Genomic DNA, 19,550 nt, shown 5'->3' with positions numbered 1-19,550 from the left:
ACTACTTCAACTCACGATCTGCAACAGGATTTACTTCCTGGTCTCACATAGGCTACTGTGGCTTTGGTCAGTTTTTCCAATATAGCATGACGTGCCAGGTGGATATGGGAGGAATCGCGAAGGGATGCAGGTCTCATAGTACTGACGGAAATTAAAAAAAAAGACCTTTTTTCTTTCAGTCTGTCTCTACAATATATGTAGTGGATATGTGAAAGTGTGAAATATCTGTTAAAGTAAGTTCGGCGTAACTACAGTTTCAGTGACAAGGAGACAAAAAGCGTAGGAAAAGACTTTGGAGTCTGTCACTATAAAAATAGAGAGGCAGGAGGGGTCATCTAAAAAGCGAAGCCATGACGGGTGTCGCAGACGGTTTTGGGTTCGTGTTGGGGGATAACGATATTAGCTAAAATATGATAATCCTTTAGGGGCAATTAAACTGGGGAAGTGCATGGCGTATCATTATATCATAACAATTTACAAATAATATCCAGTCCTATCGCTCTCCGGGCGGTCGTGCAACCTATATATTTTGAGACATTTGATACGATGCTAATCTGTGGGTATCAGGTATCATACTCTTTTGCATATCTTACCGTAAACGTCACGAAAGGAAGACACACAGGACGTTAATCGTCATATGAGGCATATCCAGCACACCTGAAAAAGCTCGAAATGTCCAGCTATATAACATGTATCTGAAAACAATCGAGTCTGGAAGAGCAAATATATCCCGGGTCTTAACGGGTACCAAGGGTACAGTTCCGACAGATACCCACATCCATTCGTGTCCTGCAATTGGTCAGTAGATGCTACAACACAACCTCGCAGTTTGGTATTCAAGCAATTCACCTTCAGCAAATGATCTGGTACAGAGTTATGTAACTTTGCACATTTGATTGAGAAGTAGTTTTGTTTTTTTTTCAGTGAAAATATTATCGCAGGATATTCTTAGACATTTTTACCATGCTTCTGACTATTGAAATGTCTTGCACACAATAATACTTTTTTTGCAAGATGTTGAAAATAGGCTAATGGTTCAATAGTAAATTGCTGTTGTCAGGGTGTCCGAGTTCCGAACTAATCGCTTTTATGGTTACTAAATAGGAACCCTAGGGGACCAAGTTCTTACTTCGAGACAAGTAAGTAAGTTCGACACAACAGTGACTCTAACTGTGTTTGCATTTGTAGCAGCTGGAAATTTTCAGTCCTAGGTCCTGTCCACAAAATATGAAATAGCTGAACCCTAACTCCCGTTTCTTGCATGTTCCAGTTATAGCTCTAGCCTACAGTGAGGTTTTTACTGAGGTATGCGTATATATCTCCTGGAATGTTTCCAGCCTCCTGAAAAACAAGTGTACATAAAACACCGAAACATCTGTTTTCCCCAGGGACCTGGGAATGGACAGGCATCAAATGAATATTAAAACACGAATAAACAGTCCTCGTTTCATCGTTTGGAAAGACAGAAAGGACAATGGAGACAACTGGAACGAGGCAGTGAATTATTCATTTTATTGTTCATAACCAAAGCAGCAGCATTTAACATTCGCTATAATGGTCGATTTCTTGACGTGAAGACTTTTATACGTGACAAAGTAAAGTAGAGGCCGTTATGCAGTTGAAAACCTAATACCATAATGGCCTATTACATCAGGAATGTATGCCAAATAGTACATTGCATAGATTAGAAGAACTGCACAATACTTACATCCAATACTCATATTCATTTGGACGTGTCTGAACAAATACAAGACATGCGTGTAGGGTACGCTAGGAATCTTTCAGGTAGACATGCAAACGTCATCATTTGCTTCTCGGGTTATCTTTTGTGAGACGCAATGCATCAAAATGAGCTCGCTTCCGTGGGGAATTGACGGCATACGTCTGGTATTTTACAAACAAATACATCCTAAGGCAGCAAGACAACAGGCAACGATGTAGTCAATATAACACATAATCAAAGTATAAATAATGACTGAAAGGAAAGGAAAGAATTTTCGAAGCTCGAAATAAGAGTATTCAGCAAGTGCAGGACTGGTGACTTTCAGGGCATGATATAATTACATGCTGAATCGTGATTGGCTGTAAATGTCTTTGAGGATGCCCCCTGGACTGTATCAAATAAGTCAAATGAAGAGATAAACCTACTGTCAGCAGTTATCCGAGGTGAAATGAACTGAACGAAACAGCCAAATTTCAATCCATGGTCCCTCTGTCGATTTCCAACTTTGGGAAACATACTCTAAATATTATACCAGACGCAAGCATGAATTGCAGACTTGGGTACAGCTTGTATCATGATGTCTTGCTGACTTATGTTTCCTTAGACGACGTTTTTCGTGACAGTTCAGGATGATGTGATCGAGCATTCGGAGGAGATATTGCTTGTAGTCTATGTCTTAACAAGGATTTCACGGACCGAGATCCTCCACGTACCCCCACATTTAGTCTCTGGATCCCCAGCGCAGTTTGATGAACATTGAGCATCTGATACCATCGCGTAGCCATCCTTAATGACGTTTCCACAGTAACATTCTCTTTTGTTCTGCAAGAAAACAGATATAATGGTTTCAAGAAAATATGTCTTCTTCATAACTTAGTTAATGGAAACATAAATATTTTACGATCAGTATAAGTATACAGGAGCACATGACACGTTTTATGGATAACAACGTCTTTTTTAATTATTTACAAGATGTTTCAGTGCTAATTCTTGTTCCTTTATGAGGTGAATGCTGACTTAAAGAGCATTAGCAAAATAGCTGTTGCTTCAATGGGACTGTTTAGGCTTAAGTGGAAAACTGCTGCATGTTTGCCTGACCAAGATATACAGAAGACTGAAGTTCCTGCAGTGATCTTGTGTTGGTCACCTCATCTAGCAACATAGACATATAAAGACTTTGATCAGTTCTCCAAATTTTGAAAGGTTTTTCGGGGCTTTCATAAAATTAATAAAGCTAATGGCCGGCTGAACAAGACCATCCCCCTTGAAAGAACACCTTTACAGGTTCAAAATAATACGTTCATAAATTTCAGTGGTCGGTTGGAAGAGTGACGTACGAATTGAAACACCGAAGTGCGCTCTGAAATCGTATGTTTGAATACGTTCTGCGGTGTGAGATCAGTGGGGTTGATTTTTCCTAATTCGCCACAAGCCCTTAACTCATGGAGCAACCACTGATTAAGGCCAAGAAGTAATCCTGCAGGAACAGTGTTTCAACTGCGACTTACTGCTGTATTCACATATTAGTTACGTGAGGACTGGAAGGTACAAGATGTGAGGTGGCCTTGGTGAAACACGAATGTGCATTCATTTTGACGAAACTCCTGCTGCATATTGCTGCAGAAAGGGAATTTCTCCCGAGCCTTCTTAGGATTCACCGAACTTCCGTTGTCGTTAATGGAGTACACCTCGCACTTGAAGTATTAAGTATAAGTTCCATAGAATTATGTTTTAACAATATTCGTTTTAAACTGTCATTGATAATATATGAAATCTTTTTCAATTGTTGAAAACCTACAGACCGCTGGTTGAATTTTGATAGTGTATCATTCCTTGAAGACGCATCTTTAACCAACAATTCGCCATGATGTTTACCACATCAAATAAACAGTCTTACTTGTGTTCCAAAGTATTTGTATCCTTTGTCGTGGCAATGCAGGAAGCAGATTTGAGTCGTCAAACCTTTGTTTGTGGTCTTTGCGTTTGGCAGCAATCTGTTCTTCTTGTCTTGGTAGCATCCAATGTACGTGACTGAATGTAAGAGGACACGAATGCTCACACACACTCACGTGCATTGTGCTATTGTTCTTGATTTTAAGGCAACGCCAGTGGCAACAAATCACACGAATATAATATTATCATATTTAACCGGGCTTTTAATGTATCGAACAAAATACCGTATGTAACACCCAAGAGATACCTGCCAATGAGCACCCACTTGTGAAGATGGATGATATAGCAAGGCGTTACAACATACATGCTAAATGATTCGTCTTCAGATTTATCATTTTCATATTTACCTCTGCAGTATACTGATAAATGTGGCCGAATAGCTACAGATGTAACTCTTCCAAAAGAGGGTATATTTTTGTTGCTAATGTCTCTAAAGAAACCTATTGCATTGATAAAATACCTCCAACAATAAAAGTGGTGAATTTGGGGTTTTGAATGGAGCTATTATTGAGGTGTATTGAGGCGTTGCATCTGAAGGCAACATCTGATCGCAACAAAATTTCACATGCAGCATTAATTTCATGTTATGCTCGTGCACACAGAAGCAAATGACGAGACGAATGGGAACGGAGGATACTATTGCACTTCACACGCACACATGCCTCTAAGATAGAAATGTAGTGAGTGAGTGAGTGAGGTTTAAAGTCACATCGGCAATATACCAACCATACCATGACTAAAACTATATGGTTCTAAATGCAGAAATACATACATAAAATATACAAAACCCTGTCAACGAAGGACAAGAAAAATATAACTTAAGTATGATACAATGATTTAAAACTAGCTAGCAAATATAACTAATTGTAAACCAAAAGTTACTGTGTTCTGTAATCTGATTGGTTGAAAAGCATGATCAAATGGTATTAGATTCCCGGAAAATGCAAGACTATTCACTGCGTATTGACACGTAAACAATTGTTTTGTTATGTCATCAACAGTGGTGACGTAATTCAAATCATATTGTGGCGTAACGTTAGAATGACGTCACAAATGAGCAACTCCAGAACCAGCTGATACGGCCAGCTGATGACACTTCACTGCTGTACCCCTGCTCGATGTAAACGAGTGCAGACAGTAAAACCCCTTTGGTTTACTTTTTTGTTTACAATGTCGATAAACATCATGTGTTGGCCAATTTCCGAGTGTTATTGAGTATTTAAACAATGTAACATGGACTATTTAGGTAGACTGAAGGTAGATCACCATATGCATACTTGGGTCCATGGTTACTTACATTGCTACCTGCATGGACCATAGCTGGATTTACATCCCCTCGGCCATTGGCCTACATAGTGAGATTTAGACATATTTTAGAATGACAAAAATATAAAGATTAAAGGGCAGGTAGACTTATATTCACATCAAATGCTTTGGAACCAGGAATTCAAAGAACAGACACAAGGACAGATTGTGAGGGCGGCTGATGAGAAGTCACCAGTATCACAAGACGGCCAAATGTTTTAATGGTCGATCCAGTCTGTCTATGAAAACTGGGGAATGTATCAGTTTGAGCCAATCGCTTTGTGGATTTGTAAGACTTACTTCAAACGATGCCTTTGAAGCACTGTGTCACTCTCAGTTTCTGCCTGGATTTTTAATAACACTAATACGTTCGGGAATTGAGGCCCAACAAGGAGTGCGATAGATAAGTGTCACCATTAGTGTAATGACCGCACCATTTTTAAAAGAACCCACGCCTGATTACAGGTGAGAATTTGCATGAATTATCCCCCTTTTTTGTTACACGATGGTTAAACATTATTTAGTTCTATATGATGATAAAAAATTAGCTATAGTTTGCCCAGATTTCATAATAGTTCTTCTTAAAAAGCATTAGTCGGAATTTGAGGAGGTTTCCAATGTTTAATAACTGAGCAAAAACTAATGTTCGGTAAGGTGGTAATTTTGTTGATGGTTATGTTGACATTTCTCTTACGATTTACAGAAGTTTGCAACAGGTAAGGACATTTTCACGTGTGTGTTTCTTTTGATAGGACTTCACCAAATTGTGGAGCAACATCAATTCGTTATGGATGACAATTAGTAAGTAAATCTCAATAACTGCTGTGTGAATGTCTATTTTGTCTATTATGGCGTATACTGGTATAAGTGTGTTTGAAATTTCCAATGAATTCCGGGTGCACGACCGGAGCACAAAGTCACTTCTAATTGAACATATGCCATTTCCTAAGCAATAATTGACACGTAGGTTGTGGAAGTGGAAGAACCTGATTTCAAGAGCATGACGACGGCCGTTCCTCCGTTTATTAGAAACTTTCTTCTGTTAAAGATCGGTACTGGCACAGGAAATATGGCATTTCACATCAGATTACTTGTTCATGTCTAGTCATGTCTGGAAATGAAGTACTATTGACGGACGGAGGAGGCAGGGTCCTCGATATTACTTATGTGCTTCGCTTATTTGCGAAGGTCATTTGAATGCTACCATTTCAAAGATCGTAAATGAATGTTGACCTCCTCAGAAGCGGAAAGCGGATCGGAAAGGTCGTGATACCTTACCCTAAGGATCAGGAAGACAGAACATATTTTACAGATATAGCAATACCGCTCGAGGGAGTTTAACTGCTCCCAGGAAAGTGCAATCTAACTATGAAATTCACCTATCCCCATTGTATGCCGAGTCCAAATCCAGCTCGGTTCCAGACTTGTTCAGAAGTGTCGCTGCGAGCCGGCGTCTTAAAGACCACGCGTACGCACAATGATTTCTAAGAGGGCACTAAAACATGTACGCTCAGCGCTGAGACCTCGCAGTACTGTTGAGGAACACGTCTCTCGCAAATCTCCAGGAGAAGCTAATGGGTGCTTCTAAAATGGAACGGATTTTTCGAATCTGCAAATCGAAATTATGCATTGGGCTAGGACAGACTTGCTCTATTACGTGTAGATTTGTTTTGAACTGAAAGTGTATACATTTAGTAACGTTTTTATCTGTAAGAACACAATGTATTTAGGTTAGAAATTTACAGAAAACTGTTTAACTATGAAGTAAAACGGGACAATTATTTGGGATTACTCACATGGTAATGCGCCTCCTAATTTGCTACAGATATGTTCATTGGTCATTTGGAATTGTCAACGTACAAACAGACTAAGCATCATTGCCTGAAAGTGTTTTTGATAATCAAAGTGTATATGCAGAGACACCAATTCAGCCTGATGAAAAAGTTGAATGAGTAAACGTCGCCAACCAATATGTTCGTTAGTATGTAGTTGTATTAACATGGACTCTGGTGCTATTATTTTCACATTATTTGCAAATGTATATAGCTAACAGTAAAACCTCTTTTACTAATGACAGACAGTCCTTTTTAGCAAATGTCAGTTTTTGTTATTTTGTATGGCATTCTATGTCAGTGGTTGTGTACTGAATGTATGACAATACAGTCTATGTTTACAAACTATATATATATATAAGTATTGGTTTCCTATGTCTGAAAGATGGGGCAGAATACATTTGCTGACTTTATCTTGGATCTTCTCAATGGTTTCCGCTTTTGTGTCTACCTGTATTTAAGTACATTTAGTTCAAAGTAGCCACTGACTTTGTGAATATATTAAGACTTCACACAGGGTGTTCATGGTAAAGAAAAAATGAACTAACCTGATACAGCGGTTGTTGCAGGGGCAGTAGTAGTTGTCGGCGTTGTAGTAGCAGTGGTGGTGGTGGTAGTAGTAGTAGTAGTAGTAGCAGTAGTAGTAATGGTGGTGGTGGTGGTAGTAGGTATAGGAGTTTTAGTAGTAGAAGAGGTAGTGGTAGATGATTTAACTGTTCCCACATAACTAAGTGAAGTAATCCACGCTGATATTGTATTAGTCGTGTCGACAATAGTGTGTTCTACAGTAGTCGGCGAAGTTGCGACAGAGAGATCAGTTTCAGGCCTGCTAGAAACACCAACTGACGTAGGCAGGGATGCATATGATGTTTGGGTAGATGTGGACGAAGTCATGTCACGAGGTGGCGCCATCAGACATATTTGAGCTGTGCCTGACGTCACAGGGACGCACACTTCATCTTCTCTACAAGGCCGGTCTTCACAGACGCGTGTGGAAAGTATCTGAATATTAACGAAAATGCCATAATAATATACATTGTACGCTTCCTAGATAAAACAAACGCCACAAAAAACAAGAACAAACCCAAACAATACAAAATACATAGCAATGGATTTGTCAATATGCTCTCATTGCAGGGTTCTGACAACATTAGTTCTAACAACACGATATGAACCACGAACTTATTTCAAAACGTATCTTGAATGGTCATTAGCGTATTACAATTTCAGAAAAAAAACGATATTATCTAGACTTTGCAACAACGACTTTTTTCGAAACGTAGACGCATACGGTGATATCTAACTGGAACTTAGCCTCCGTGACGATATTGGTCTTAACTCTTGACAACTCTGTTCACACTCACCTGGACGTTACCGATGATGGAATGGCTTGACCCATCGACCCTGACAAAAACATCTCTTGTTTGGTCACTGTGTGGGGTGGAGGTAAGGGTACACATCCTTCCTGTCACCTCCCATCTGTATCCGGCACAGTGGGTGAGATGGACACACAAGGCTTTACATCCACTATAAGATGAGGTCATCATAGACAAGAGCACCTCACCGGTCACATATGGGCAGGTTTGTATGGCAACTAGAGAGAAGATAATATGTAACTGCATGACATCCAGCGTGATAGACGATTTCAGGTTGTTCTGTATCCGTGACTCTGGACGTCTAGTGATCAGTGACAGAAGATGTTAAGGTGTTCTGTATCTGAGAGGGTAGTAGTCTAGTTTGTAGGTAACGGAATACGTCAAGACGGTCTAGATCTGTATCCGAGTGTGTGGTAATCTAGTTTTTCAATGACAGAAGATGTCAACATGTTCTGTATCCGAGAGTGTGGTAGACTAGTTTTTCAGTGACAGAAGGTGTCAATATGTTCTGTATCCGGAGTCCAGTAGCAGAAGATACTTCTCCTCAATACGCCTTGACGAGCTCGGTGAATAACTCCCTGTGCACTGCTGGCTACTATACGAAGGTCAGATACGCATCGCTCATCTCCTTGTTTAAACTCTGTGGATTGGCGAGGACTGATACTCTCCAAGGAATAGGATATGGATCCCTGTGGACTAAAGATCCATGCAAACCCGCATTAGACTCGGTAGGCATCCATTTGTTACAAGCTTATTTGTTTGTGACAGCTTAATACGTAAAACATTATAAGCTATATTTTACAAACTCATTGAAGACTCATTGCACTCTGATTTGGCTCTGACGTTTCATCAACTGCATAAGGCAGTGTTAGGAACTCCTCTAATCCCCATGGCAAACCTCGCCGTGATAGGTGTTGTCTCCCCATTCCCCGCTACCCATTCAAGGTATTGTATTAACTACCTGTATGTAAACCGCAGACATCATGCTACCTTTTATTCTCAAGCTAAACAATCATGAGCAATAACCACCAGTAACAAGGGTAAATATAGAGATAAATCTTAGAACCTGGGGAACCTTGGTGGAAGCAGAACTATTTATTGTTATTGTTTTCTTTAAAAGGTTTTGTGATATATTGCTAGTGATCATACTGTCCTTGAATGCCAGTTTTTAAGATATAGTTCTAATAGTACATCAGCTGAGTTAGCGAGTCGCTGTGAAGAGAATTTGATTTAATTTTGACGTTTGGGTAGATGTGAACGTAGTCACGCATTCCCTTCACAAAAACTTTGAAAATACACCGGACCGCTTTGAACGTTTTCAGATCAACAATGAAGAACTATGTTTACTGTCAAACACAGAGCCTGGCAGCAATGTTTGGGAATATGAATATTAACGCACAGTATGGATTATGTTTCCTTTTATGTGCACAACGAGGAGTTACCTGGGGATTTAGGTTTAGGGTTCAGGGTGTGAATTATTGAAGTGACGTGTGCTGACTAAATGAAGTTATCGGAATATCAAGACATAACCGTTGTAACAAGATTAACAGGACGTATCCATCCATGTAAGCGTGGATGCAGTAAACTAGGCGTTGACGGACAAAGAACAAAGGCCATTTGCGTGTATCACAACAGGTAACATTCCTTAGCTATCACCATTGGGTAGTGATAGCTAAGGAATGTTACCTGTAGTGATACACGCAATCCATCTAAGCACCAATACAAAAACAAATCAGAGTTTTTTTGGGCACCATTGGGTAGTGATAGCTAAGGAATGTTACCTGTAGTGATACACGCAATGCATCTGAGCACCAATACAAAGAGATCACAGTGTTTAGGCACCATTGGGTAGTGATAGCTGAGGAATGTTACCAGTAGTGATACACGCAATGCATCTGAGCACCAATACAAAGAGATCACAGTTTTTTTTGGCACCATTGGGTAGTGATAGCTAAGGAATGTTACCTGTAGTGATACACGCAATGCATCTCAGCACCAATACAAAGAGATCACAATGTTTAGGCACCATTGGGTAGTGATAGCTAAGGAATGTTACCTGTTGTGATACACGCAATGCATCTGAGCACCAATACAAAGAGATCACGGTCTTTAGGCACCATTGGGTAGTGATAGCTAAGGAATGTTACCTGTAGTGATACACGCAATGCATCTAAGCACCAATACAAAGAGATCACGGTGTTTAGGCACCATTGGGTAGTGATAGCTAAAGAATGTTACCTGTAGTGATACACGCAATGCATGTAAGCACCAATACAAAGAGATCACGGTGTTTAGGCACCATTGGGTAGTGATAGCTAAGGATTGTTACCTGTAGTGATACACGCAATGCATCTGAGCACCAATACAAAGAGATCACGGTGTTTATGCACCATTGGGTAGTGATAGCTAAAGAATGTTACCTGTAGTGATACACGCAATGCATCTGAGCACCAATACAAAGAGATCACAGTGTTTAGGCACCATTGGGTAGTGATAGCTAAGGAATGTTACTTGTAGTGATACACGCAATGCATCTAAGCACCAATACATAGAGATCACAGTGTTTATGCACCATTGGGTAGTGATAGCTAAAGAATGTTACCTGTAGTGATACATGCAATGCATCTGAGCACCAATACAAAGAGATCACGGTCTTTAGGCACCATTGGGTAGTGATAGCTAAAGAATGTTACCTGTTGTGATACACGCAATGCATCTGAGCCCCAATACAAAGAGATCACAGTGTTTATGCACCATTGGGTAGTGATAGCTAAAGAATGTTACCTGTAGTGATACACGCAATGCATCTGAGCACCAATACAAAGAGATCACGGTGTTTAGGCACCCTTGGGTAGTGATAGCTAAAGAATGTTACCTGTTGTGATACACGCAATGCATCTGAGCACCAATACAAAGAGATCACGGTGTTTAGGCACCGTTGGGTAGTGATAGCTAAAGAATGTTACCTGTAGTGATACACGCAATGCATCTGAGCACCAATACAAAGAGATCACAGTGTTTAGGCACCATTGGGTAGTGATAGCTAAGGAATGTTACTTGTAGTGATACACGCAATGCATCTAAGCACCAATACAAAGAGATCACAGTGTTTAGGCACCATTGGGTAGTGATAGCTAAAGAATGTTACCTGTAGTGATACACGCAATGCATCTGAGCACCAATACAAAGAGATCACGGTCTTTAGGCACCATTGGGTAGTGATAGCTAAAGAATGTTACCTGTTGTGATACACGCAATGCATCTGAGCACCAATACAAAGAGATCACAGTGTTTATGCACCATTGGGTAGTTATAGCTGAGGAATGTTACCTGTTGTGATACACGCAATGCATCTCAGCACCAATACAAAGAGATCACAGTGTTTAGGCACCATTGGGTAATGACAGGTAAGGAATGTTACCTGTTGTGATACACTCAATGCATCTGAGCACCAATACAAAAAGATCACAGTGTTTATTCACCATTGGGTAGTGATAGCTAAAGAATGTTACCTGTAGTGATACACGCAATGCATCTGAGCACCAATACAAAGAGATCACGGTGTTTAGGCACCCTTGGGTAGTGATAGCTAAAGAATGTTACCTGTTGTGATACACGCCATGCATCTGAGCACCAATACAAAGAGATCACGGTGTTTAGGCACCGTTGGGTAGTGATAGCTAAGGAATGTTACCTGTTGTGATACACGCAATGCACCTCAGCACCAATACAAAGAGATCACAGTGTTTAGGCACCATTGGGTAATGACAGCTAAAGGAATGTTACCTGTTGTGATACACGCAATGCATCTGAGCACCAATACAAAGAGATCACAGTGTTTAGGCACCATTGGGTAGTGATAGCTAAGGAATGTTACCTGTAGTGATACACGCAATGCATCTCAGCACCAATACAAAGAGATCACAGTGTTTAGGCACCATTGGGTAGTGATAGCTAAGGAATGTTACCTGTAGTGATACACGCAATGCATCTAAGCACCAATACAAAGAGATCACGGTGTTTAGGCACCATTGAGTAGTGATAGCTAAGGAATGTTACCTGTAGTGATACACGCAATGCATCTGAGCACCAATACAAAGAGATCACAGTTTTTAGGCACCATTGGGGAGTGATAGCTAAAGTATATTACCTGTAGCGATTGTCTTTGTCTTGTTGAAAGGAAATGTGCTTCCATATGCGTAATACTATTTATTAAACTATAGTTAACAAACGTGAGCTCGCCCATGTCACATTTACATGGCTTGTCCGATTGATAATAATGTCCCACCCGTCACAATCAGGTGTTTGGTAACTGAAAGAAGCACGCGATAGTCTCAACAACCTGTTTAAAAATAGATACGACTAATGTATATAGGCTATCACGCGAGTGTGTATGGGGATGGTTAGTATCCTGCATTAGCCTTGGCGAGCTAAATACATAGTGTTTATTCCTAATGCAGGATATTAACCATCCCCAACCACACGAGCGTGATAACCTATTTATCAAACAATGTCAATGTCATGAAACTAAATTTCGTGGGATGTGCCTGCATATCTATGACGTCACAAATATGTGCGTAGTAATACGTGACGTCTTAAGCACGGTAACGCACGTTTGTACTGATCACTCATTTGAATGCGTTAAGTCATCTAGTTCCCAGTAAGCTTTATGTTAAAGAACGCATTGTTGTCAACAAATCGGCTTCCGTTTGTAAAATAATAACAAAAAACAAACTACGTGTGGAATTTCCGAAAATTTCAATTACCCTTTTGATCATCAATTACACTGAATGTTCGCATGACATTGTGCACCTATATTCCTATGCCGTCTTCTCGGTAACACTGACAGTTGGTCGAGCAAACTGTCTTTGTTATCTTCTATGGAGTTCTATATTCGCTTCATAATCTACTCAATCTATCATAACCAGGCACGAAGTTTCTGGGATCAAAGGGCTGTCAGTACCACGACAGACAATCCAGAAACGATCACAGACCCTTGAAAGCCATGTTTGCTTACACTGTGAAAGTAGTCCCTAAAATTTGCATATGACCTGTCTAATTTGCATCGGTATCCGTATATGACCCCAAAGGGATACAGAAAATATCCGTTGACTTTATCCTGTCGAGAACACTATCCATTGTATGATAAAGAACAATATAACCCAAAGGGTCTATCAGGAATATAACAGCAGGAAATGCTGACTGTGCTCTTACAGAGAACCAACAAATTCCGACATCCACGAGAAGCAGTGACATAAATTTGTACATAAGTTCGGGCATCTGTTATCTAAATAGGTGTAACCTTATCAGTGATTGTCAGCTTAAATTGTTCAGGGCTGTATCATCACAATTGGTTAAAGTACTGTACAAACATTGTTCTGTAGCTGTAGGTTTGGTCTCGGACGATGATTCTGTATATATATGGTTAATCTAATAACGTCAAGAAACAAAATAAACAAACATCGGTGGTATACCAACCCATGTATCCCTCATGACCAGTGAACAGCTCATAGTATATGTATTCAAGATGTATTGTGTGAGATCCACGTCTTATTGGTACTTGCAGTAAAACATTGTGAGTACAGGGGTAATGTACTAATTATTTGATATAATGACGGTTGACATTATTAGTGCTCTAATAATGTGTTATGTTGTGGACACATCCAGGGAGCCTTCTCTTTTCAGATCTCATGGGAATCTGAAGCAGAAAAACACCCGGCATCGAGGGGCGTATTCATCTAAAGTTGTTTACGTATTGATTATATTTGACGTTGTTAGAGCTTAGTTATATTTGACACCTTCTGTCACTTTCGTAAAATAAATGGAAGTGTATCTTTAATTCTTCTTTATACTTTGCGGACAAGCCCAAACCAATTTGATCTTAAATCGCTTTGTTTTAACTTTAAAGCCGACAGCAGCCGAGCTTTGCAAGATCAGCGATAAATGAAGTCTCCATTCTGTTAAGAACCCTCGAGGTGATAAACTGTCTCATACCAGCATCCTTCTTGCACCAGCAATTTGACTATTACAACCTTCCAAACAACACAGGGTGTATAGCTGATGCAATGTTCGGTCATTTTGTCTTCATGGTGTACGTGTCGGGCAAAATGGCAGCTGCCACAACGACAATATATGTGTGTCACATACCAAAGTAACCACAACAGAAGAATAGTTTGTTTTGCAAAACTTTATTCCTCCCCTTAAGATATAAGTAACCCCAATACCTATACTAAACTAATTCTACAGGTGCAAATACAACTAACTAATCTAATTACCTAACCTAGCTACATATACAGTTCTGTCTACCACTTATATTGCTAAAGTTCTAATAATACTACTACTACTACTAACTACACTAAAATCCTAATACCCTCACTAATATAGATAATGATTACATATAATCCCAATCAGAAACTAAACAATTGAACTAAATAACAATAAAGGAATTTGCCACTCAGAGAGAACACTTTCTCTTTACAATGTAATCAGAATGTCAGTGCACTTTGGTTCCACTTGGTGACGTCATGGTATTTGTGTGGTATCCCTCACACCCAGGCGATGGTTTCCCTCACGGAGTTTAAGGGGCCTGTGTAATGGTTGATGGCTGTGCCATCCACATCTCACATTACTAGGAGATACATGCTCCTTGTACAACAGGGAAGACTCTTGTCTGTCTCCTTGCAGGCGGAGATAATACCCCTCTCCTTACTTTAAGGATAACCGGCCAGTTCCGGGACACTACAATACAATATAAGTAACTACAGTTACTCAGTAAGACATGTGTCAATGTCTTATACTTTATGCATGTACTTTACTCCGATTTACATATTTGAAAGTGGAACAGTTTTTGTGGAACGATAACATTCAAATTTTGAATGGCTTTGTGGCTATATAGTGTTACAATATGCACATATATCTAGAAATACTACATCAGTAAAACAATTTCTTGCTACATCTACTCAATCAATAAATACAAAAGTAATAATGATAATAAAAACTTACGCCAGCCAGCGTGAGATGCAATCCCATACAAAAGTTGAACCCATACAGGTGAACACAGTGGTGATTCTGGCTGACTGTGCAGATTACTACCCTTCCTCACTATTTATATTGACCTCCCATACCCAAGCTACTCAACACCTCTCTATTGTTTACAAATTAACACCCCAGCTCTCTGGCCATACCTGGTCACGCTTCCCTGAACATAACCCTGTTCCCATAGTATTACCGAACATAATCTAACAACAACTCCCAACAATATATAACACACTCTAACAATACCATACTACATCTATTTACAGTACCATAAACTAATTATATAAACGAAATCATCTGTGATCTTGACATCACTCCCCTCTTCAAGTAATTGTACACAAGTACAATTATATATTACACTCAAGATCACATTTAAGTTTGTTTTAATGCATAAATATCATAAAACACAATTGTCTAAATGTACAATAGCACAGTAATACATAAGAAATAACTGCTGACAAATAATCTGGATATGCAGAGAGTACATTATTTACACACTGCCATACACATAGTATGACTAGGGTGAACACCGGCTCAAGAGATCAGCCCCAACATTCTCACTTCCTTTGATTGCACGAATTAGAAATCTGTAGGGTTGCAAAGTCAGGGCCCACCTCATCACTCGTCCATTGGTCATTTTTGCCTTGGTCATCCATATTAAGGGCTGATGGTCAGTCTCCAAAATAAATTCTCTCCCATACAGATATCTTTCTAACTTCTGTATTGCCCACACAATAGCCAAACACTCTTTTTCTATTGTAGAATACGCTCTCTCACGATCTACTAACTTCCGACTCACAAACAATGGCAGATATTTGATATTGTATTTTTATAATTATGTACATATTAGTTTAAGTTATTTAGCAATTTTATGAATGTTTGTATTTTAGCAGTTTATTGCAGTTGCAGAGATATCACTTCACATTTGTATATTTATGCATAATTGTATAACAATCACTTTGGATTCCAGGCATAACATTCCGTATTTAATCAATCAATAGTAATCAATGCTTTACTATCAACAGGTATAACATTTTGAAACTGACTATACTCAGTATTGTCGGTCAGAAACATATCTATTAATAGTCATGAGGTCGGTGTTATTCTAATTTCATTAAGGGTGGTTAGGTAGGGTCATTACATTATTATGTGTCCTTAAGCTTAATTAATCCAATCTGATTGGATCATTCAAACTCTTGTCCTCTTTTACTAACTCAAGTCTTCACTTCACTGCCATTGCCTGCACTGACAAGACATTTATAAAGTGCTGGAGAATAACATCTCAGAACATCACCAAAGGTCAGTTTAATCTTTATATCAATTAATCAGTGTATATACCTTTAAATAGTATTTATGTAAGCAGTAATTATGTGTAAATATAAACTGCAACGTGTGTGTATTTATGCAAGTTAGTCTCGGCTTGTTAGAGTCACAAAGCTTACTAATACTTCAATAATGTTTTAGTGTGTAATATTTAATATGAATTGAAATAAGTTATCTTTTTCATTGAAGGGTTTTCAGTCTTCCATGAGTAAAGGTTGCACTTTTGGATGGTTGATTGATTGATTTTATATACGAGAGAAAGTATAGTGCGTGTGTGTGAATGTAAGTATGAATGCGGTAGAAGTTTGAACTAGTTATATTATGTCCTAGGCGTTGAAATGGTAGAGTATATATGTATAGTTTACGTTATCCTAACTTTAACGTTGATCATTGTTTATACAGATTATACGTGCGATTGTCTAGCTTGGCGATTGGACAGGGCTGTACTTTGTACCCTAGTACCATATACCAGGTAGGAATTGCATGTATATTTATGTTAACACGTTGTATTGCGTACTGTATTTAAGTTATCGGGGCATGTTTACTGTATTTATATGCCTCACTAACTTAATATTCATGGCCATTACGCAAGGAGTGATCGCCCCTTGTAGTTTATACGTAATGATAGTATTTCACCTAAATGTTGTGATAGCGGATCTTACAACTCCTGTATATATTATGACTTATGTATTTATTGAATCATGTATTGTTTCAGGGTGACGTTATTAGAACGGGAATAAATATTCTCACACCTGTAACAAGTGTCCTGGAGTCATTATCATCCACTCACAAACCCGGTTACATATAGAACTGAAAACTGTGAGTATTTGTTTCAAATTGCAAATCGAAATACACAATGGATAATGACACATTTGATGTCAAATGTTTGTTGGTTGATTTAAGCGACGTTAAATCTATTTCTTGTTATTCGATTCACCTAGACGTGTTAGGGAAATCTAGCATCGAGGAGTCGAGGAAACCTGATGCCCGGACGATACTGACAGCGCATCCTCCTTGCCGAAACACATTTTATTGTCGACAGGTTTATACCTTGTTTCATTCAGTCAGTCGTTGGTGTTGGGTACCTTCTGATATTCACCCATTTCTATAAAATATAGAAAAGCAGTGGTTGCAAACATATGTCAAACAGATAAGAATCCAACGATTTCACTTATACATCATGGATGTTGATGTAAAATTATTCAAATGCGTGCTGGTATTTCTTGTTTTAATGCTTTCGTGTTGCTACACGTGATCCATGTTGATACAGGAAAGGTGACAGCTTTGCTGCGGTAAAGAGTTAGTGTCTGGTCTTAGAAACAAACAGCAGATAGAAATTATTTCAAACGTAGTCGAAAAGGGCAATCTAGACATATTGAAGCATCTCTGTTGATTCAAGACTTTGTAAAAGGGACACCAAACTTGATGAGCTGTCTGACAAAAACTCCTTTTTTTGCTCATATGTGGTGCGCAAAGATTGGACTACATTCATGCTCATTGTATAACAGGAGACTTGACGTGTATATATTCCGTTAGTGGCTGTATCCTCAAAGGGGTTTAAAGGACTGAAAAGTTATTGTCCTCATGGTTGGATACGTAGGTCACAAAACATTCTAAGTGAATGAAAACTTTCCACTATTTTAAACGTAGAATATGAGTTCTTATAAAGTATGGTTAACTGTGTCTAAATTGAAAGAATGATATAAATCCAGCTAGGGCCCATTCAGAAAGGAAATAATATACTCTAAGCCCACATAGTCCTTAGTATGGTGATCAGTCTTCACTTGTTGTCAAACTTTATGGCATGTTTCTGTAGAGTGTATTGGTAAACTGTTTTAGATTTAATTACTAGTTTTAGATTGGTATCTGTGAAACGCTGCTAGTTGTTTTTCGTCAACAGGGTTTTAATTTCTAATTTTATTGATTTACAATATAATTATGAACTGTTTTCGTCACGATGTGACTGAAACATTAACCCACTCACTCACTCATTCCATATATTCCAGATACTCTGAAGCTTACAGGTGTTCCGTCTTCAACGACAAAAGGAGACGTTTTTACCCTGTACGAGCTCAAGAAGCATTAGTATAATTATTTGCTTTAAGCACGACGGCATGTTTATAGGATATTAAACGAGTTTCCTCGTGAAATAATAAAATTATTTCACTCGGGACATAAACTTGATACGAAAGGGGAACGAGTTTTGTATCCTATTTATTACCCATGTTCGAATAAATAAATAAATCGTTGAAATAAAGCAGTATCTTGCTTTCCTATATATAACTGCACAACGCGGATTAATACATCATATTGGTGATTCGAAAGTCAGGCGCTTCACTCCAGGGAAACGTATACTGCGTAGAGGCAAAGTAGGTCCTTTAACTAGTTTCGAAAAAATATAAATCATGCCAGAATCAAGTCACAGTCAAAATTTATTTCTTTTCATTAGAGAATTTGGTTTCAAAAACAATAATGTTACTCATCAAAACACTTGTAAACTGTCAACTTTTTAAACTTAATACGTCAACTAAATCTCGCCTGAACGTCAGTCGGCCATTACTGTCGGGCTAGTGACCGTGTTGAAAAGTGTCACAAACAGATAAAAGGAAGCATTAGGAGCGGCATACACAACAGCAGATGCCAAATGTGAATGATAGGTAACTGCATGTCTCAAATAATTATGATCAGTGTTGTTGTCATTGCTATTTTTCATCGGAGGACGATTCACTGTAAATAATACGGCGACGCTTGGAGGAGGATGACATCGGTTCGTCTTGGCTCGTAATTCCCACTTGCCGCGATTCTATATCTATACTGAACACACCACCGTAAATTGGGCCTGAAAACACACTGCCTACAACTTTGAATGAAGAGGATTTCAAGCCGACTGTGTTCTGACTCTGAGTTGTGTTTTCAACCCGTACATGAGTAACCACGGGCGACATGGCAGTGGCAGTAGAACACAGGTTTTGTGCGGGAGGGCAAGTGGACACGGCAGACACT

General features: G+C 39.0%; 1 protein-coding gene across 1 annotated transcript; it reads right to left on the bottom strand.

Annotated features, from left to right (window-relative positions):
• Positions 1 to 1,485: 1,485 nt before the first annotated feature.
• Positions 1,486 to 12,482, bottom strand: LOC137279353 (uncharacterized). Its single transcript, XM_067811808.1, has 5 exons — positions 12,340 to 12,482; positions 8,178 to 8,885; positions 7,362 to 7,815; positions 3,621 to 3,754; positions 1,486 to 2,545 (listed from the first exon to the last, which is right to left on the bottom strand). The coding sequence occupies exons 2-5, from the start codon at positions 8,433 to 8,435 to the stop codon at positions 2,393 to 2,395; spliced, it is 999 nt and encodes a 332-aa protein (XP_067667909.1). The 5' UTR covers positions 8,436 to 8,885; positions 12,340 to 12,482; the 3' UTR covers positions 1,486 to 2,392.
• Between the last annotated feature and the right edge of the window lie 7,068 nt (positions 12,483 to 19,550).

This window comes from Haliotis asinina, chromosome 1 (genome assembly GCF_037392515.1).
Source record: "Haliotis asinina isolate JCU_RB_2024 chromosome 1, JCU_Hal_asi_v2, whole genome shotgun sequence".
Taxonomy (NCBI): Eukaryota; Metazoa; Mollusca; class Gastropoda; order Lepetellida; family Haliotidae; genus Haliotis; species Haliotis asinina.
This window is presented reverse-complemented; position numbering and strand designations above follow the sequence as displayed.

Excerpts from the sequence above, each read along its gene's own strand:
- LOC137279353 (XM_067811808.1), bottom strand. The coding sequence starts at position 8,435 with ATGCAGTTACATATTATCTTCTCTCTAGTTGCCATACAAACCTGCCCA. Across the intron at positions 7,816-8,177 it reads CCATCATCGGTAACGTCCAG|ATACTTTCCACACGCGTCTG; the intron begins GTGAGTGTGAAC and ends GTTAATATTCAG. Across the intron at positions 2,546-3,620 it reads ACAAATACTTTGGAACACAA|AACAAAAGAGAATGTTACTG; the intron begins GTAAGACTGTTT and ends GTTTTCTTGCAG.